Source organism: Fusarium poae, chromosome 1 (assembly GCF_019609905.1).
Source record: "Fusarium poae strain DAOMC 252244 chromosome 1, whole genome shotgun sequence".
Lineage (NCBI taxonomy): Eukaryota > Fungi > Ascomycota > Sordariomycetes > Hypocreales > Nectriaceae > Fusarium > Fusarium poae.
The window spans coordinates 9924793-9946258 of NC_058399.1; the positions used below are offsets into that span (position 1 = coordinate 9924793).

Sequence of the window (21466 nt, forward strand, 5' to 3'; positions counted from 1 at the left end):
ACGATCTGATATTCTCTCAGTGCCCAAACGCTGGCGTCTGATGCTAACAATAAGCAAGCATGACTAGCTTACAGCGCGATCGATGACCTATGAGTTATGGAAACAACCGGTACGGTGGTTCGAACAAAATTCCACTCTCGGGAGTCGGGAAGCACCACATTCATCAAACATGCCCCGTTCGCCGTTTACTAGTTGAGGCGCGGCCCGTTTAGACCTCAATGAACAATACCTTAGTTGACGAACCACCAACTCTGTTCCCACGAAGAGTTCTGTCACCTCCGTTCTTAGCTCCACGCGGTTTATAGGCCAACAAGGGTATATCCTGTTAAAGGAGCGGCAGTGACACCTGAATGTCAACACATGAATCCTCCACGATTTCCTATGGGGTTGGTTCATGATGCCGATAGGATGGTTCGTGCCTGCAAATCCTCCTCGTGGCCCATGCACTACTAAAGCGCCACATGAAACACTCGGCTTTATCGCCTCAAGGAGAGTTTGACTAACAGCATCGACCAAAACAACGCTATTCTGTCGCTCTATACATAGTAGTTTGTCTATTTTACTTCTGCTTTCTTCGTTGTTTTCAGCCAGGACAAAGGGAAGTGGTTTCTTCACACCTGTAGCTAATAGTTGCTCGCAGGTACATAAACAAGATAGTGTATCTTGGCTGGGTCGGAAGAACAGAAAAGCAACATTGCGCTACTTGTTGAACACTACGTGTTGGTTTAACCTTCTTTCTATCTGTGCTTTCATATGACTTGACTTGGCTGTGTAAGTCAGCAAGCCACGTCGCAAAAAAAGCAAAGTGCATGCAGGGCCGTTAGATGTTGTCACGAATACAGTACTGGACGGCACCGAAGATCTCAATTGTAACGCACGTCGCGGGGCAAACGATTATGAAAAAGGGTCAGAAATACGGACAGATTTGATCCGTGTCTCTTGACATAGGACTATACGGACACTACTGAACATCACGGCCCCCAATACCAACAGCGTAGCAACATACAGGCATTATAACCTATGTAAGATATGGGACTCATACAGTGCTTCTAACTTCATAGGAAATTTAGTCCTCTTACAGACGGATTTCCAAATTGATAGTTTACGTTTTCTTGGTCAAGCTAGTCTTGCTAACTCTAACGGCCAGGGAGTTCTCAATTATCGAAACTCATAAAGCTTATGTGGTAGTTCAGTATATATGAAACGACGCACGGCCACCGTTGCCCAAACTTCATAGCTACCACGTTCGAGTTTAAGTTTGCTGACTGCACTCATACAAGTCAAAGCACTCTGACAACCCACTCTGATCTGATGGATCGGGCCAGTATTGCATGGTGCCTTGATAGCTGAAATCACAGTGGATGTGCTGGCTCCTCGTATTGCGCATAGGTGGCTCTAAAAACCGTTTCGAATTGAGAGTAGTCGCAACTCAATACCTCTATTCACTTCTCCGCAGTCGGGTCATAATAGGAAAAACCAACATGCATGAGTGTCTGGCCTCTCAATTTTGTCGCTATATTGAGCTTGGTCGTGAGTGAACTACATGGGGTTTGTTGTCTCCCAGAAGTGGTTCTTTCGTGGGGCTCGGTCAAACGGGATCTTGTTTTTTCTTCTTCTCAAACTATCAGATAACCGTGTCACTTATTGATAATTGTGCAGGACCACAGACCTCTTTTTCCGCCTCGTCCTGTAGATCAAGTTGCGTGAGTCTTGCAGGGTCCTCATACGAGATGAGCGAGTGTATTCGTAGAGCGTTGGGGCAATTGGGTGTGTAAACATAGCTGCAGCCGATTGAAGTGCCATCCGGGGCATCCCCCGAATGCTGCATATGCAGGCGGGAAACAATGAGGCGCGTGCTACATGCCATCGATATGGTATTAAACATTTATATTTCGAGGCCATTCAAATGGCGGTGGTATCCATACTCATTTCGGGAGCTCTCTCGGGTCGTTAGATCTTCAGTTGCAGGACAGGGACTGTTCATATAACACGACGTTGTACAAACTATCTGAGAAAAATTGAGTAGACTGAGGCCATGCCAGCCTCGAAGTGACGGCCGCCTTGAAGTCCCCTTCTCTGCTCTTATGGAACGATACTCGTTGACAAAACACTCAGTGTCAACGACTCATGCTGGGGCTTTGTAGAAACAGTGTCTAGGATTTTCTTCACTAACATCCACAAATTACGCTGATCATATAGCGCAGGCATGATGCTTGAAAGACATCAAAATTGTGTCTTTGCTGACTCGTGTTGCGTATCGCCTGAAGGATGCAGCTCGGAGTTGTCATGGGGCGGAGTGCCATTGCGTTGTGATAGTGTTGTGAAACCTATTCTGCACGATGCTGTGACACTACGTATAGATGCATGGCAGTCCATACATAGTATGATCTCAACCATAATAGCTTATATAGTTTTAATATACTGGTCATGTGGCGTTTCCGGAATGCCTATACCTACATTCGTTCACATAACCAAGGTTGCCCTGGCTCTTTTCGATGTTTGTCTGGTTTATTGAGCAAACCAGGCAAAATCCTTGTCTTGTATCGTTCAGCTGTTTTGTCTTGTTTACGTGTTTTCAAGGTACTTGCGGCGGAAACATGTATTTCTAAGACGGTGGTCACTGAATACTTGGTCAAAACTCAACGTAAGTTATGGTAAAGTTGTACTCTGGGGAGTTTTCTAAGTTAAGATCCAACATCATTCTTAGACGTATATGATAGAGCATATCTTTCCATCAAGTCTAATGTATAATCTCCTTGATATTCTTCTTCGGCATATCCGTTGTAAATATCTCGTTGTGCCGCGTTTGCTTGCCACCTGCCGGGACATATTGTGTTGTTTTTTGATATGCTGTGAAAACTTGATCTTTTCTTTAACGCGGCCAGCTCATTTCTCGTCATCTTTCTGAGGATCGACGTGTTAGTTACACGGCTTGAAAGATCAACTTTGAGTGACAATTGAATTGGTGACATTGGTGGTCAGAACTTGACCGGAAATACCCTACACTTTTCTGCAACAACCTCGGTCACGTATCGCCAATTTGATCGAACAAGTCAATCCCCCATCATTGTTTGACAGTATTCAATCGCTGTTATACGATGTTTTTCAAATATGGTTATGGTTTGCAAAGTCTTTTTATTCTCTTGTCACCCCAAGGGCGCACGGTATCATGTGACACTGGATAGGTAATGTTCAATCAATACCGAGGATACAGTCCAACTCAACTTTGATCGGCACAACAGAAAAGAACTCAACAAACTTTCTCCACGACATTCATTACCAATAAAATCTCGATATGTCTCCAGGGGAACTTTCACCGCTGGCCAAGGTCAAAGGCCTCACTTGTGACGTCTTCGGCACTACCGTCAACTGGCGCTCAACCGTAACCGAGGAACTCACATTGCGAGCGTTCCGCAAAACCTCTTCCGATCTCGACCAAGATCTCAAGACCAGAATCCAGAACCTCACTGAAGAAGATTGGGGTCGCTTCGCTCAAGAGTGGAGAAAATCATATGGCAAATTTACTCATGGCTTTGATCCTGAGAAGCATACATGGAAGACCATTGACCAACACCACCATGACAGTCTGATCGAGCTCCTGAAAGCCTGGGATCTGTCCGAACTCTACAGCCCCTCTGAGATCGAGTCGTTGAGTCTAGTCTGGCATCGCTTGAACCCGTGGGATGATTCCTCGGATGGCCTTGAGAAACTCGGCAAGACATACAAGACAAGCACGCTCTCCAATGGCAACGTCGCACTACTCAGGGACCTGAGCGACTTTGGAAACTTGGGCTTCCAGTATCTACTCTCAGCTGAGAAGTTCGGAGCTTATAAGCCAAACCCAAGAGTGTACACTGGTGCTGCGCGGGAGTTGGGACTGGAACCCGATCAAGTGGCTATGGTCGCTGCACACCTGAGCGATCTTGCCGCTGCAAGAACATGTGGTCTGAGGACAGTATATATCGAGCGACCAGGGGAAGAGGATTGGGAAGAAGACGATGAGAGATACCAGCAAGCTAAGGAATGGGTCGATCTTTGGATTACAGCGGATGATGAAGGATTTCTGACTCTCGCTCAGAAGCTCAAAGAGCTGGTGTAGTGCGGCCCTTGCCATGCATCTGTTGACATTTGATAGATTAAGTAGATGCACAAATCTGTGAGATGCTTATTGTCATAGGCTCAGAGTTAGCATAACGATACGTTCTGGACCAACAGTTGATTTAACATGTGCTCGACTTTTAGCCTTTAAAGAAACTACTGTAGCTATCTTCCAAAACAGAGACTTATCCATAGCACTTACTATTTGTGCTCTCACAATACCACCCCGTAAGGCCAGACTGATGGCAACAAAGGAAGCAAACAAGAACCCTACAAAGATCTATCCAATCATTGAAAGTGTCTTCCATAAGCACTCGAGACGAACTGTCATTCTCATTCGTACGACTAGTAAGCGACAAGTGCCTGACTTTAGTCCTTACTCTCCGAAAAGACAAGAAGCGATGATCATGTGATTGGCAACATAATGTCGAAGCGAAATGACAGAAAAGGGTTGTTTGCGGCTCTGACAGACGCATGTGTCAGCAGTCAGTTACACAAGCTTACATCCTTCAACGGCCTCAACCCTGTCAATATGCTATTATATCCGCAAATCTGGCAACTCCCCATTTGGCCGTTGGTCTGGGGATGATAAATATTCTTCCCCCGCATATTGAACGAGCTTCGGACAAGATAATCACAAAGCTCTGACTGGCTGGCCTGCCGGGTCGTGCATCCGCCCGTCCAGGATCTCATTCCGTGATATTAAAGAAGACAGAAAGAAGGGAAGAGTCCGGCGGCAAAGCATAGAACGGGCCGACCTGAAGGCAAGGTGAAGTAAGTGACCGTCGGATTTTGTCCAATAAAGACGCTGGGTTGGCAGCGAGCTCACCTAACAAGCATTTAACCATGTGTTAAGAATTGGGAAGGCCAAGCTATACAAAGTCCGGGGAAGTGATTACACTACCCCATGGGATAGACAATGTGTCCCTGTAGTCCGAAAAACATACGACAAGGTCTTTCTTACCAAGTCTAGATAGACCATTAAACTCATCAAGTGTCTGCCAGGGCTATTTCCTGGCGTTGCTAGATCTCGATAGACACTGGCCAGCCACAAATCGATCCAGACCACCGGATAATAATACCCATGCCCCGAATGTGCAATCGGTCCTATACAATTAGGGCGTATCGGGTCCGCGATAGCTTCTCAAAATACTCTGGGTACTGACTGAGGCTAGGGTAGAGGCGAGAGCCTAAGAAACTAACAAAGCGAGACACGATAATACTGAGCGTGCATTGTCGAGCCGCGCCGTCGTTCCGCAGCCGAAGTACGATATCTGACTTGTTATGTGTGATATCCATGTCAGAGCACTGCTCCTGAGGTACTAGGTCGGCTTGTGACAATCAGCTGTCGAGACGTTGGCAGAAGGTTTTTGGCTTGGACGTTTCTGAGTGTGGGGTAATCTAAGCTGGTAGTGAACAGTAGCAGGTCTCTAGTGCTGGAAGATGGAGCTTGTTAGCGGAGCCAAGGTCAATAAACAGGTGATAAACAACAAGTCATGCCACTTCTCAAAATGTCTTGATAGTCGAGCTATCAAGACACTTACCCACTTGCCGCATTGTATGTCTGTGCAACGTTGGCAACTCTCCCTAAAGCGATATCTTACCTGACCGGTCAGATTGACGATTGATGTTATGCGGCGAGTGCAGATATCACTTCGTACAAGCAGGCGGGTTCAACCCGAACCAACGAGAACAGCCATCTGGCACGCAGTCTATGTGTCCCAAAGTCATTTTTCTGAGGCTCGTCGCCCGTACTCAACTCTTGAGTATCTTCAAACCAGTTACCAATTGGATATGACGAAGGGAGAATGTAGGACAGGTTTAAATTATTACGTCACTGGCATGACGAATTGAAGCAACGGCCGTTCCTTGATGTCAGCTCAGCTTTCCAAGTCGATGTTGTTTGCTCGGATTTTCTAATTGTGATACATTCAGTGTCTGTCTCCAACCTGCTCTTTTCGGCTAGGAAAGATGCTGATGCTTACTTGCCACGCTCCACTTGAATTATTTTGCATTACTACATCTGATTTCCCCTGGCTGGTATCCGTAGTCCGAAGCTTGTCTTTGACCGTCTTAAGCATCTGGTGAAAATAAAACAAAAAAGAGCAGGGTCTCTATGGAGTGCCGAGGCTGACGAAATTATGTATAGTTAACCGTGTTGTATGTAGCTCAGAGCAGGCAGTTGTGCTTCGGAAGATTACCAAGGCCACACTGGTGGTGGACTGGCTGGCCAAGAACGCCAAGATAACGTATCGGGACTACCTTATTTGTACATACAGCAGCGTCGAGCCTGTACTCTGTATTACTAGGGAAGTGGAAGAGAACTCAACAGAACCGAAAACGATTTCAAGGGTTCTTACGTACCGTGTCTTGGAAAATCTTGACTGTTCCAGGAACGAAACCAAATCATCAAACATAACGGATGGCATCCTTGACACCTAACTACTCACCAGCCTCCCTACACGGCAGAGAATCTTTTCCAGGATTTGGTGCCATTTAAATTTGTCATTGGACCAGTTTCTGCTGACTGGCCCAATCCCGATGGTCAAGAGACTATCCCTAAAGGCAAAAGAAGAAAAAAGTAAAAGAAGCAAGAAACCAAACGTTATGAAGGAATCCATAGACTCTTCACTGATCCGCCAGCAACAAATCTTTCCCGTGTGCCCCTCCCGTCTTCCCGTCTTCTGTCTCCAACGTTGAACTTTTGGTGGAGAACTAAGCTCGCCCTTGAGTAAGATCAACGACATACAGGGGTCGAGATTCTTCCAGTAGCTAGGCTAGGTTTGCTAGTAGAGCATCCCTAGCACCGTCTGTAGGTAATTTCGAAATAATAACTAGCAGAGCTGCTGTGCCATAAAGGAGCAGAGGAGCTTCTCTAAACAGGTAAGGCCGAGTCCCTTAAAAGTTACCCGAAAGGAAAGGATTCGAGACGATCCATCAGTGCCGGTCAATGGAGCTCGACAAACGCGGCTCCGATGTGAACTGCTGGGGTTATACCGTTGACAAGCAGAAGCTATTGTGTCCATTTGTTGTGTATGTAATTATTCCGATTGCGTGATCCCCCGTAGTTTGAGGGTATCACATACATAGGCCCTAAGTCGAGGTATTTTATGCCACGATAGACTATCGCACTAGAGAAAAGCGCTTGCCATTTGTTGGTGATGGTGCCTATGAGTCCAAGTAAATACGGCTCCTAGGTCCAGTTCTCCCAACGTTAGAGAGCTAGCTACCTGGAGAGCTCTCCTGCTGGTGTTAGCTTTTCTCAAAGGCTGAAGAGTGAGGCTATTCCCTTTTAGGTTGGACTTCCCGGGGAGGCTTTTTAGTGTATGTACCGATCCCAAAGCCACACACACAATTAGTGTAGTGACCAGGCACACCACTTGCTCATCCTGCGACCACTTGGCCTGTGGGTTGGGCTGCAGAATGCAGACTGCAGAAGTGCGGCATCACAAGGATTCTGATAAAACTTGGGACGAGACTGAGAAAAATGTAGATTGATAAGAATGAGAACAAGATGAATTAGATCAGGATGTTGAAGGAAGAAACTGAGATGCCACGATTGGGGGAAAAGTAGAAGGCGGCTCGGGAAAACACTCCTTCCTTCTTCGCATTGCATCTCTGTAATTCTTTCTCAAGGTCGGAGTACCTAGGTACCCGTGGCTTTTGATCAATCATAATATGATGAAGCTTCATACCTCAGACCTCATCACCACAGACATATCAAAAGAGAAATTGATCAATCGATTTACATCACATCGTTCACCACCACCAACAAGACACACAACACAATATCAATGTCCGCCCAAACCGCTAAAAACAACACGTGTTTTCGACTTGGTCGAGTTGGTTCATTCAGCTGTTATCATAACTGACCAGCCCCACTAAATAGCAACACCAAAGCATGGGAAAGACTTCGAGTTCACTCCATTTATATAGCATGACCTATGGATCAAAGCCAATGTTTGTGGAAACCAGACCTAGGACCGGTCGAGTCACCCGCCTACCGCGACACAACCGAGCCGTGACCCGGGCTCCCGGGTGCTCGCCGATGAGCAACCACAAGAGACAAATTGTGGCATTCGGATTCTGTCCCTGTCAAAAGCTCCTGTCCAGTGTGGCAGAGATGAGCATGTTCCTCATACAACCTAAAACGGCCCGGATTGATCTTGAAGCAATCCGACAATGCCCAACTGGGTTTGGATTCCGATACAGAGCATGGTCGGAAACATAGCACAACACATTGCGACGGTAATTAAATGATATCACGCACAAGTACCCGTACAAACACAAGCTGGGAATCTACGGCCCTATCTAACTACTGTACACACACAGACACGCAATGTACGGATACGCTGGGGTATAAACAAAGGTGAAGGGAAACGGAGTCGCTCAACCGCTACTTTTGCGACCAGGGAGTACCCCTCGTCCACCGCTTCACCATTCCGGCTTCATTCCTCGCCTATCAGAAGCCTAACACCCTCGCTCTCCCATTTCTCGGGGCACCAACTGAGCCGATATCCTATCCCATGGATGGACGACCAGGGCAGCACCGTTCCTTGGGTACATACGACTCTACTCTACCTCGTTTATTCGCTAAGTTGCTTGTCCCTCCTTGCTTGTGAGTGAATTCCCTGTTGGTTCCCCTTCTCAATCTATAGACATCCCCTTTTCTACCGTCGAAGCGCATTTTGCCCTCGGCAGGTATGGATATTATTGCAGGTCAAGATATGTGATCCAGGTATCTTGGGTGTGCTTCTACATTCCCTCCACTTTATGCCCAACCTAAAGGGTACCTCTTGCAGAGGTAAATCATACACGCAAGGTACGAAGCAATCTGCATGGTGAAGTGGCTCGTATGGCTGTTGGTGCCCCCTAAAGAACCCCTCCAAGGACCTCTAGCCTCCCCTCTGGGTCCAAGGAAGAGAGTACCGCTGCCGCGTCTCCATTGCATGGATACCTCTCACCCAGGTATTTGGTAGAACCTGGCGCCCCGCTCCAATGGCAACCTGGGAGCCCAGGGCGCCCACCTCAGAGGCCTGCTAGCACTGGGGTGAAAGTACCGCTACGGTGCAAACCTCAACCTCCTTCAAGCATTTAGGTAAGGTTGGGAAAAAGAGAAGAAAAGAGAAGAGAAAAAAAAAAGGGTTCTCCACTTAAGCTGGGCTGGGCTGGGCTGGGCTGCTCGTCTTTTCCATCTTTCTCAAAGCTCAAATCAAATCAAATCAAACCCAAAACCAAAACCAACCTACTACTTTGCCTCCCGTCCGGTAACAGCTCTGTAGCTCCACGTTGACGCCTACTACTACGCCTGGACTTGGACCTGGACTTGGACCTGGACCTGGACCTACCTAGACCAAGCATCCATTCTCCTGTCCCCAACTCTTTTTTCTCGGACATTCAATCACAACAACTGTCTATTATTGACAGCCCTTCTTTTTTGCCACTGGCGCTTGTTCGCCGACGTCTATTGCTGCCTTGCCGCGCCCTGCCTCGTGTGCTTTTGAGCCTTGCATCCGTCGCTTTGCATTGATTTGCCTTGCACTGCCCTGCCTCGCTTTGCTTGACGCCTTGACGCCCACAGTACAGGTCACAGCTCGAGTTGCTCATCAAGCCACCCCCTCCTCCGTTCCTCACCTTCGCCTCTTCTCTGCCCGTGACGACAACCTCTGCCTCACAACCTCCAACCACCTTTGGATATATCGACACTCACATCTCGTGAGCCTCAATACCGACCACCCCCTCTTTTCTCCACCCTCCCCTCTCCGGTCTGTTGGTTGTTTGGGTCATTTTCTCTCCTACGAGACCCGATCTTTCTCCTCCTTATTGACTCTTTACTTTAACCTTTTTGTCGATTTCCTCGCCGTTGCCATCATCATGGCCGGCCGAATGGTACTATACAAGCTGGTGGTGTTGGGTGACGGTGGTGTGGGAAAGACAGCTCTTACCATCCAGCTATGTTTGCAACACTTTGTTGAAACTGTAAGTTTGACTGGTGGCATGCAACGCATGCGTTTACTTCCACTCTCACGACAATGATGAATTAACACTTTGTAACAGTATGACCCTACGATTGAAGACTCATACCGAAAGCAAGTTGTTATCGATGGCCAGCCCTGCATGCTCGAAGTACTGGACACCGCTGGACAGGAAGAGTACACGGCACTGCGAGATCAATGGATTCGTGATGGCGAAGGGTTCGTTCTAGTCTACAGCATCTCGTCACGATCTTCCTTTACTCGCATTAAACGATTTCACCATCAAATCCAACGAGTTAAGGAGTCGTGCGCGTCGTCCCCATCGTATCCTGGCTCTCCTATCTCTTCGACAAACCCGCAGTTGCCTGTACCTATTATGCTAGTTGGCAACAAAAGCGATCGAGTCACCGAGAGAGAGGTTTCCACACAAGAAGGTCACGCCCTCGCCCGCGAACTCGGCTGCGAGTTTGTGGAAGCTTCAGCAAAGAACTGCATCAACGTCGAAAAGGCGTTCTACGACGTCGTTAGGATTCTACGCCGGCAGCGACAACAAGCCTCTCGTCCCTCGGAAAGATCAAGCGGCCGGACGCGAACAGGCAATGGCGATGCAAGGGGCGGCGATCGAGACGAAAGACACAGAAATAGGAACAAGGACCGAAACAAGTCCAAATGCGTGGTATTATGAGTGGATATATACCATTATGGATTGAAGGGATCCATATGTCAAGAGGAGGAAAAATAAGGCGGACGAGCAAATCGAGACGCCAACAACGACAACAGGCCAGCGTCAAGGACCACATATAAGGTGATACCTTTGGCGAACAGGATATGCCCAATGATTTCAAAATGATTGGCAAGATACCGTGGGAAGTACAGAGAGATGGGATGAGATAAGAAGGGCTTTATTACTTTTCTGCAATTTCTAGATGGCCAACAGCCCAACAAACAGGGCAACATGACGACGCAGCATCGAATAACGAACGAAAGCAGAAGCAGTTCCGCACCGGCGCAAGGCGTACGAACAAAAAGAGGCATATTCTTGGGGCGCTAGGTTATCTGTTGACATTTATAATTATCGTTTTGCAACATTTACGACAAAAATTTGAATGGCATTCATAATTCAAGCGGCCAATTCCTTACTTGTTTCATCCATCCTACCTATGCGGGAATATCTCGATTTTCAGATTGAGACTTCCTTTTGTGTGATTGCAGATTTACCAATGTCTAACTCCTGAATTACGTTTTGCAGATCAATATCAGTATTGCTTTGCACTGATTGTATCCAGATTGAATACCGCATATACCATCCTGAACTGTTGGTCAGCCACTTATCTTACTGTTGTTACTCGAAACGCTACGCTCGGCAGGATCTCGAGTCATACCCATGCCAACGCGTCAAACAAGCAGGTTGTCATTGTTGTTAGTGACTTGCTTAGAGGTGCTCGGACAAAGGACTACTTGGACCAGCAACGTTGCTATCTGTTTTGAAGGCAGGCGGTGTTCGGGTCAAGGCCCATATGTGATAAAGAATGGGATGTCATTTTTTTCTTTTCTTTTTTGACTAAGATAGCGACGAGCGAAGATCCCAGTGACAAAAGTCTACCCATCTATTTGGTGCTTTGTGTCCTTGAGGGCATAAACATGATGTTGGCCCCGTTCATATGGGCGGACCTTGGCATCCATATGTCGGGCAGGACTCTGAACCATGTTCCCTGTTAGTGGACTCAGGACATGAGCCGTTGAACTGCTTACTATTCTGATCTTGATGGTGCAAAACTGAGCAAAGATGCTGTGTGAGTATCAAGGTTACAGTGATCACAGGACGCGGTCGAATGGTTCGAGCTTCTCCATGCTTTGGTTGATTGGAAGAAAAAACATATGGCTTAGCCTTGTGGGAACTTGGGCACACAGAAGCTCAACAGAGAAGGGATCAAGAAGAGGTTTCAGCGGGGTTTGCTAAGCTAGTGTACCGATGTGGGTGTCGATGAAGATGGAGGAGTTCGCGCTACACTGCAAGCAGATGCTCGAGCACAAATGTTCCCCATAGGATATGGAGACGTGGCAGAGTACCTGTGTCTACTCTGTGCAATGCCATGCCATTCTATCAACCAACCTACGCATCATGTCACCGGATTGACGTTGGATGCGTGCTCCCACGCTTTGTGTATATGCAAAGAGGTGCAACCCCCACGTAGTAGTAACAAGACATGACTCTCGACACGGCATGGGAAAAGGGGAATGAATGAGAGGAAACAAGGCCTTTTGCATGCAGCTAACTTACCTAGATAGCTAGATAGATACATGTTAATTTTAGATAAGCAATATCAAAGCAATTGAAACATTGACTTGATACCACACTAGGTTATTTAACCGCGATTAATTTTGATGACATCCACATTTTAATTCTCGATGCCTCAAGTATGGAAATGTAATAGATCACTGCTCATGACACCAAAATGGCATCAAGCTTTTTTTCTAAGATTAATAAACATTGGATTGATGTTTATTTCCATTGTGGCATTCAACTAAGTTTTCCATTTCGCAATAACTTGAGAAAGCCAATCTCAGTCGGAAGACTGACTGGCTACAGTACACACTACTCGGGGTTTTTTAGTTGCGATGATGACAGCACAAGTGCCGAACAAAGTTTCTATGCGGCTTTAAGCCTATGCCGATACTACCGGTCTGCTCCTTGTCTCGTTTTCTCGAACGTTGCGTTGGATTACCCAGGGCAGGGGGCTTGTTGGGTTGGGATTGAGATCCATAACCAGAACGGTACGTAACATTTGGTCTACTCTTGACTCTTGTACTCGGTATGTACTCTGGTCAGACAAGAGCTAGGAGAAGCCATGAACATCTCTCTTTTTGTTTTCTGTGTTTAGTTTAGTTGATGAGAGTAGCTAACTACCTACAGTACAACACATCCGGACGGAACACTTCTGTATCCGAGGCATTTTGAATTGTGTCTTTTGTTGACAGTCCACATTGCTTGTTGCTGACTACGTTATTACTTATACCCACGTCGGGTCTTGAGACAGAGATTGAGACGGCGTTGAGACGGACAAGAACCGGACGATGGACGGCGTCATTAACGAGGACTAGCAGCGGGCGTTTAACAAGATGGATGACCCTGAAAGAGGGACCAGAGACTACTGCATTCAGAAATGCGTAGGTCTAGGTATAAGCTACTAACTACCTTGATTTCGTCGCCCCGATAACTTTGCCGAATCAGTTTGTCTGCTGAGTCGTATTTACACGAATCGAGACTTGTTGATAACAAAATGGTAGGTTTCTTTTCTTTTCTTTGTTTTTTGAAGAAAACAAAATGAACAAAATGGTCAGTTCATCGTACGAATTAAGTTAAACCTTACAATGGAGATATGCACAGAAGGGGAAGGTCAATGATATCTACCACCTATCCAAGAGTTGAAGGAATCGACCTAGTAGCAGAGGAGGAAGGAAGAAAGGAAGGAAGAAATGGCATCAACATGGCTGCTACCTCTACCGCTTTGCTTGCTATTCCAACATGAGGTTGTACTGTACCGTAAACACTCGGGGAACAGGGGACTGGAAATTCCGGTGCTAGCTGGGGTCTTGGTCAAAGAGAGGAGGGAAGAAAAGGCTCTAGAAAAGCAAGTGGCGGTCTCTTGACTGAATTACCCATTCAAAATAAAGAGAGGGCTACAGAGTAAACTGATGAGCGTCTATTTTCGTTAGTTAGTCAGTTATACAAGTCATGTTTTTGCATTGCCGAGTCTAGATTTACCCGCAGTCTTCGGCCAACTCTACCAGTTAGTTAACCTGCCACTATTCTCGGGCAAAAGAGAATCCATCACTCATCACCAGCTTCGTATAGAAACTATCTTGGAACATGTTCTAGTGCTGCTTATAAGGCCTCCCAGATGTGTGGGTATCACGGACGAGCCCGCTGCGTCTATCCCGCTCAACCTATTCTGGGTAGTAGGGCACAGCCTTAGGGTAATTGATAAACTCAGATCCAGACTTGGTCAGAATTTGATAATTAACAGTTCAATGCCTTGTCTGTATGTAACTGTCTGCATTCAAACACATTACGTACCGTGGACTCGATGAAAATACGTAATGACTCTCAGACCCTCAGACCCCATCGCGTTGTCTGGCCTTATATCCACAGTGACACTTGACAGGCATGCATGGAAGAACATTGGATCACAATGGAACAACGGCGTCGAAGATCACCCTAGACTAAAATGTTAGTTAGCATCTTGTCATCTTTCTCCAGATAAACCGTATTCTCAAGCCCTGCCCTGCCCTGCCCTGCACTGCTTGCTTCCCGGATGAGCTTGTCAGCATCATCGAGTTGTATTCGAAACAGACCATGGTATATTGAGTTCCATCGTTGTTAACATGAAACCTCTCCCTTTCTTCTAGCACGTTTCAGCGTCTTCCAACAGTTTCCCTGGGATGACATGACCAGACCCTGATACCCCAAGAACCCTGAGAGTGTCAACGTGTCATGGTGTTCTCCTGAGTTGCAATGCATTATTCAAGGAACCAGGAGTGAACAGCCACAAACTGTTACGTAGCAGACAAATGGGGTCACGCCTGCCTATATCGGCCGAGTCGTGGTGATAACCTCATAGGATCGACAATCTAGACCACGACGATCGCTCATGCTAACAGCCGCTACATAAATGAGGGGTAGCGGTAGGATACATGCGCACACATGCTGTAGCACAGTCAATAATTCCCTCGGGTATTCCCAACACGGTGTAAGGGTCTGGTGTCGATATCAAGATATCAGGAGCACCTTGAACTTACATCATCTCCTAACATCCGAGTCGACACATGTGGCCCCTCTCTTCAATGACAGCCGGAGTGTAGAGACGTCTCCTTGACCGAAAAAAAAACAGGTTCAACAGATCACATTATACATCACAATCATGAATACAACCAAACTTTGTCGGATCATCTCTATTCAATATTCACATAGAGACCGCCATGACTTCCTGGCATCCATGAGCCCTTGCCGAGGCTCCTTATCCAAGACGCCGTAGTTGATATCTCAAGTCCCTCCCCGCTATCCTGAAGGTAAACATAAAAAAAAGGGTGCCATATCCCGTGACAATTCGGTGTTTGTCTGTCCAAATAATTTGACGTGAAGTGAATATAAGGTAAGGAAAACAAAAAAGACAGATTCTGGAGCGTGTCCCTTGACTAACATTCGGCTAGATTTCGTGACATCTCTTCATAAAGAAAATCGCAGTATATAAAACGGAGTAGTGATATCATGTCATTACTCTTTTGTAGCGTGCTTGTCTCCGAAAGGAGAGCTGTCACGCCTTAGGAGGGTAGGAGCATGCTTATCGTTTTCGCTTGCTGGGTCCTCCATAACGGCACCAAGACTCATCTTGTTTACGCGCAGAGGACTCCTGTCTGGAGGATCAGAGAATGGACCTTGATCAGCAGAGGGTGACTCTTCTATGACGGTGATACTCGAATCTCGAGTAACGTTGCCGCTAGGTGTTCTAGGCGGCGATGGTGCCATCGTTGATGATGATGACATTGTGTCCGACTCAGCCTTGCTTCCCATATCAACCTTCTTCAACGTTCCGACCTTGACCACCTGTGCACGAGCCTGCGTTGCAGTGTTGGCGCTGTTGAGGAACGTTGAGCCGACACTGAAAGCGCTCGCAGTGCTCTTAGGTCGGCTGTTACCAAACTTCTGAAAGTCGATTGATGGGACTGGTGGTGCCATCAACTCATTACCGTTGTTACCGATAGACTTGACGCTGACCATGGTAGGCTTGGCACGCATTCCGGTCTGCGCGGGTGTGAGAACCTGAGCCTGCTTGCCGTAGATGGTTGACGCTACACTGGATCGAGGAGCGTATGATGTGCGAGCGTATGATGTTCGGTCCGAGTATCCTGACAGGCCGGAGTAGGTAGAATCTCTTAGGTCACCAGGAACAAAGAAGTGCTGGTCGTCGTTTCCTAGGCTCCTGTTGGCCTCGGCGTGGTGCATGGGAATTGGAGGTACGGGAGGAACAAGAACATTTGGTGATGTCGGGGTCGCTCGGTTTGTAACGCCGGGGATGTATGCGATCTGGATGATGTTGGACGCGCGTGTGAGGACGGTTGAGGCGATTGAGTGGACGGTATGCGTAGAAGGTGGGCGGATTCCCCTCGGGCCAGCATCCTTCTCGTGGATGGCGTCTGTGTCTTCGACGTAGATGGATGCAGGGACGTGTGATCGTTTCGGCTTGATGCAGAATCTCCATACGACATATGTGACGATAGCAATGGCAGCAATACCACCTAGAACACCACCGACGATGGCACCGACGTTTGGGCCCTTGCTTCCACTGTCACTGGATGAACTAGAGTCCTTCTCACAGATCGATGTAGCGCACATGGTGCAATCTAGTGGAACGGTAAACTGGCAGACTTCATCGTCTGCACACTTTGGACACTCGAGCTGTGTGGCATCATCACACTTGACACAACTCTTGCTTCGGGGGACAAGTTGGAAAGCTGAGAGCAGTGTTAGTATGTTATGGGAAGACGCACGGCTGTTTCATCGACTTACCATGGCTCAACTCGTCCAGATCCCTGGCGATGAGGTATCCGGCTCTTTCCTTCATCGTGATAACTTGACAAGAAGACAATGGTAAAAGGTGGTGATAATTTTTGATGGCTGACCGTTGAGAAGTGTCGATCGCTTTAGTTCAAGGTGTGGATTATCGGCAAATGCTTGGCAATAATACAAGTCGGATAGCGATCTGCGAAAAGAAAGAACGAAATGATGTAGTTGTCGTACTTCTTTTTATATGGGAAACAGAAGAGAAATTTGTTGATTTGTTGTATAGAATATCCAAAAAGTTGAAGTCGTAGGAAGCGATGTTATTGAGAAACGAGTGTGGGTTCAGAGGCTAGCTCGGAGGAAAAAGAAGGTCGGTTAGGAGGCGCAACAAGACATAATCGACCAGGCGATTGAATCGAATGGAACAAGCAAATACGAGAAAAGCAAAGTCGTTGATCTGCTGTACTCGTGTCGTGTCGTGTCGTTTCGGTTCAAGTCGAGGGAGGGCGTTAAATGGCGAAAAGTATTGATGCGATCGATCGTTTTGAAGGTTGAAGAACGATGAATGAAATGAAAGAACGAGCGGGAAAGCGGCGGGAGGTGGGAGGTCAAAGAATGACTGGACCTGGGCTAAATCTGGGCGCTGGTCAGTCGCTCACACACACTCTTTCAGGCTCTCTCGACTTTGTTGGTGGGAGCAGGAAGGCGATTGGAGCACAGAGAGATGGTGCAACAGGGGTATTAATGCTTGACTGTACCTCTTTTAGCGATAGCGAAACAGTAGAACCACCCGCACTGTGCATTCTCCCCTGATTATGTGGTTCTGCTTTGGAGAGTTGGCTTATGAGAAGGCTTGATTCATCCCTGCATAATATCCACTCAGCAGTGTCTAAAGCCCCTGTTGATCCTGGCTAGACACTGTCTTGGCCACTAGTACCTGCTGTTTTGAGGCCATCACACTTTGGTTGCAGGTACCGGGCCATCAACTTATTAACTCATAGCTCAGGTATCGCAAACTACCAGCCTGCTTCAGGTGAACACGAACAAGCGGCTGCGTGCAGAATTCAACTACTACTAACATACTGCTCTGATTAAACAGATTGAATGATTAACTCTAGACCCTGGATCTGCACTATTCCGATAATATCCCATTAACACAGTAACTATACTACCAGGTACTTACGGATAGGTACTCAAGATAGAATAAGAAGCGACCCTACCTAAACCTGATTCTAGAGTTGCAACAGGTCCCTTCAAATCTGGCCACTCACAACACAGTCCCGACAGTGGCATGAGTTTACTTACATACCAGAACTGGGCCGGTGGGCTGGTTTTGTGTTGTGAGAACGCTTTGTCGACATCAGACGCGCGTCCCTAAATCCGAAACAACAAACTCCCGATGCAAAGAGTACGAAGAAAAAAGATAAAAGATAAAAACTTTCACCGACACAAGACGCCCTGCGAATGGAATTTACGAACCTAACTAGGTTTTCTAATTAACCATCCATCAACGGTTCTCGGCAACGCCAACAAGACCGTTGTATCGCTACTATCGTCCAGGGCTTCAAAGTGGCTAATATCAAATATCACACCCAGCGAATTATAACTCATGCATGCTGTACAGGTATTGGCCTGCTTCTTTTCTTGGCTGAGGCTTGTCACCATAGTTTATCCTAATTGGCATGGAGACTTATAGGAGTAGACGTATTACTCCATTGGACCATTATGGTACGATCATGTCAACGGTCAATGCTCTCGACTGCTACAGAAACATTGTGTTTCTCGCTTATCATTCTTTCTCTACAAGCGATACTTCAGTTGCTGGTTTCAGTTAATAACATAGCTCGCCAATGTTGCGTCTCCAGGTGATATCCTCATGGTGATTTACCAAGCGACAAGGCTATCCGTTTTCAACCCTTCAACGCTGGCTATAGCAATCTTCCTCCACGACCTGGGGTTGCTTTCGGAAATCCGGACTTGGAACACCAAGATTGGCAACCCATGTCTTTGTTATGCGTTCGATATGTCGATCTTTGGTGTTTAGTGATTAGTGGACTCGAAATACGACTTTAGGGATTGAAAATGTGAATATAATTGTGATGAACAGACCAACCGAAAGACCACTCGTATCGTGTTTCTCAACGTAGTAGTTGTTATTGTATGTAAAATCACATGCTCGCTTATCCAAGGACAGTGACACCATGACCCGAATATCTAAAGTCAGACATCTAATGATCCCTTGCATCAAATGTGGTAGGCCTCTTTAGGGTAGCGCCCGTCCGGATCTTAAAATCTGGGACATGATCTTTGCAGCTCCTCACATCAACAATCCAGAGCGGTCGGTGTCTCGGAAAAGCAACCGAGGACGGGGATCACGGAAAGTTTAATGCCAAGGGATTGTGTTAGGCCAACAAGTCTGTGGATGTATGACTCTTGCTCGAGATATTCGTAAAATTGCTGAATAACCACTCACCATCAGCAAAAGGTGGCAATCTATTATAAAAAAGCCACTAGTAAGATTCCAAGCAAGCCCTTGCATCTCGCCAAACAAAACGGACCTGAGAAAGGCGCGGCACGATAAAATCAGCAGCGACCATTGAGATCATATATCAACAGCCCACAGCCCTCTTGCTTAGATACCTGCACCAAGCAGCTGCATGTCTAGCTCAAGAACGATAGGGCTGGAAGCCAAGAGCTATCGGAAGCTGACGTGAGAACAAACAAAAGACTCAGATTCCAGGGCCTCGGCTGATATGCAACTCTATTGAAAAGCCCGCCTCTTTAGTGGCCTCATTCGTGCAGTTCACACGCAGCAGAAGATGCAGTAGATATTTAGAATGGCGGGCTACAGAATCTCAAGCTTGGGTTGGGGTTGGATCAAGAGTGGAGGGATTCCGAGCAAAAATGAGAGGCGGCGGCCTACCTGCGCCCCATTGTCACTGTCGCATCTCAGTGGCTAACCGGCACCCCCCAGCTGCCGGTTCGTCCCAGCTAATTTAACTTGCCAAGACAGGATCATCTATTTTTGGATCAAAGTCTTTTTGTGGCAGATTTCTTGATGTTTCGGACAAAGAACTAACTGATCCTGTTGGCTGCTTGCTTCAGCCAATTGCTGGTCAACAAAGGGAGAAATGCTAGATGATCCTCATAGCAACCGCTTAATTGAATTCTTGTCGCTGTCAGTTCTGGGGTCAGTTAGATGGAGGGGAACAAGGTTGTAAACACGAGCACATGCTTCTTCTTTCTGCACCCGATAAGTTTGTTGTGCGTTGGCGGTCAGCACCAAGCACAAAAGTTGGCAGTTCACAACATGGTTAAATCTGACTGCTGACTGAGCATGAACTAGATACCGTACATATGTATTACTACGGCCCAACTCGTGCAAGTGAGCGGGCTTGCAAAAGGCGTCCCAGCGGCTGAGATGAAAGGAAAGGATCGTAAGCCAACAGGGCTGGCATTGGGTGCAGGCGGGTACTCCCAAAGCAAAGGAGATGGCTGACTGGCTTTCCTGACATGACGAACCGGACTAATTCTGTGAAGCCCGGGCCCTGTGAGGGGAAATTAGGGACCATTCTCTGCGCCGTAGTCTACCAGACTGGCTGGCTGGTCTGAAATGTACAACGCATAACTAGTCGCTCGATTTGTGGGAGAAAGGGGAATGTCGATCTTCTGGCAACTCGGCGTTTGAAATAGGGGAGCGAGTCGCTGTTATTTAACTTCGCTTCTGGAAGTTCGCGCTTGTTCCCCCACAGAAGTCGTCAAGCGGCAGACTGAAACCGTCAAGTACTGTGCAGCACAGTTAGCAGACAAAGTGAGTTGGCGGTAAGTCCAAGGAGGGATAAATCCAACTCGCTGAGCTCAGAGCTTAGGCACCGCCCATTGTCGTTGTATGGAGATTCGAGAGCAATTCAATGCAAGTTGTCAGGGGCCCCTTAACAGCGTCTCCATCTTCTCTGGCACTCTGATTGATCCCATTCGTATTTAGACCCAGTGCCAGTGTAAGACGGAGTGGAAGAATAAGATGCCGCGTTGACGGTGAGCAATTGAGTGTGTTATTTGCGGTGGCTGAAGCCCTCAATTGGGAGAGGATGGCTATGGATCAAGCCTTCTTCAGCCCTGACACTGGGCCTAATGCTGACAAGCAGATTCAACGGTACTGTATTGAACTTGCTGTACTTACTGTACATACCTACCTACAGTAAGATGTACAAGCTGCAAGCCACTTTCTGTTTGACTCTATCTGCGGCGGACACGCTCTTAACGTGCAGAGAGCTAGAGTTTGGCGGCATGGCCGTCTCAACGCTCAGCCAGCATAACGGATATCTGCGAAGGCATCATAGAAAATCGTCACCAACATGTTTGTGCTGCAGAAATGCAGTGCAGTCAGATTCTCGCTTTTGTTTTAGCGGACAGGGATAGCAGCTGGAGATGGGATGGATCCTCACCCCCAAAGTACCCAAGTTATGGCGGAGTGGAGTGGCTCAGCAGGCTTAGCGCGACACCAGTCCCCTATTCTTTTCTTACCTCTCTTTCTCACGGGAAGCTCTGAGCCCAGTGCGTGGAGCAAAACGAGATTCGCTCCCAGGGCCCTTCATCAAAACATTTCCTCAGGGCAAGACGACGAAAAAAATAGACCAAACCCCTGCCACTGGCCTTTCTTCTTTGCATTCATTAACTTATCCTTCTTTCCCTCTAACCTCAACTTCATCTTCTTTACCCCTTCCCCCCCGCTCCCCAACTATCACCATTCTTTTGAGGCTGGCGCCTCAAGTTCCTCTACTTACCGTACCTGTTTGTTGCTGGGGCCAAGTCAAGGTACACACACTACTAA

The 21466-nt window shown here is 47.3% G+C and overlaps 3 protein-coding genes across 3 annotated transcripts; 2 read left to right on the plus strand and 1 right to left on the minus strand.

The window, feature by feature from the left end:
• Positions 1-3295: 3295 nt before the first annotated feature.
• On the plus strand, positions 3296-4099 carry FPOAC1_003197 (uncharacterized protein; the record flags this gene model as incomplete). Its single annotated transcript, XM_044847768.1, has 1 exon — positions 3296-4099. The coding sequence occupies one exon, from the start codon at positions 3296-3298 to the stop codon at positions 4097-4099; it is 804 nt and encodes a 267-aa protein (XP_044713684.1).
• Positions 4100-9972: 5873 nt separating this feature from the next.
• Positions 9973-10758, plus strand: RAS2 (Ras GTPase ras2; the record flags this gene model as incomplete). The annotated part of the gene is made up of 2 exons (XM_044847769.1): positions 9973-10077; positions 10156-10758. 2 exons carry the CDS (start codon positions 9973-9975, stop codon positions 10756-10758), a joined length of 708 nt encoding a protein of 235 aa, XP_044713685.1.
• Positions 10759-15348: 4590 nt separating this feature from the next.
• FPOAC1_003199 (uncharacterized protein) lies at positions 15349-16696 on the minus strand (the record flags this gene model as incomplete). Its single annotated transcript, XM_044847770.1, has 2 exons — positions 15349-16586; positions 16642-16696. 2 exons carry the CDS (start codon positions 16694-16696, stop codon positions 15349-15351), a joined length of 1293 nt encoding a protein of 430 aa, XP_044713686.1.
• Positions 16697-21466: the final 4770 nt, after the last annotated feature.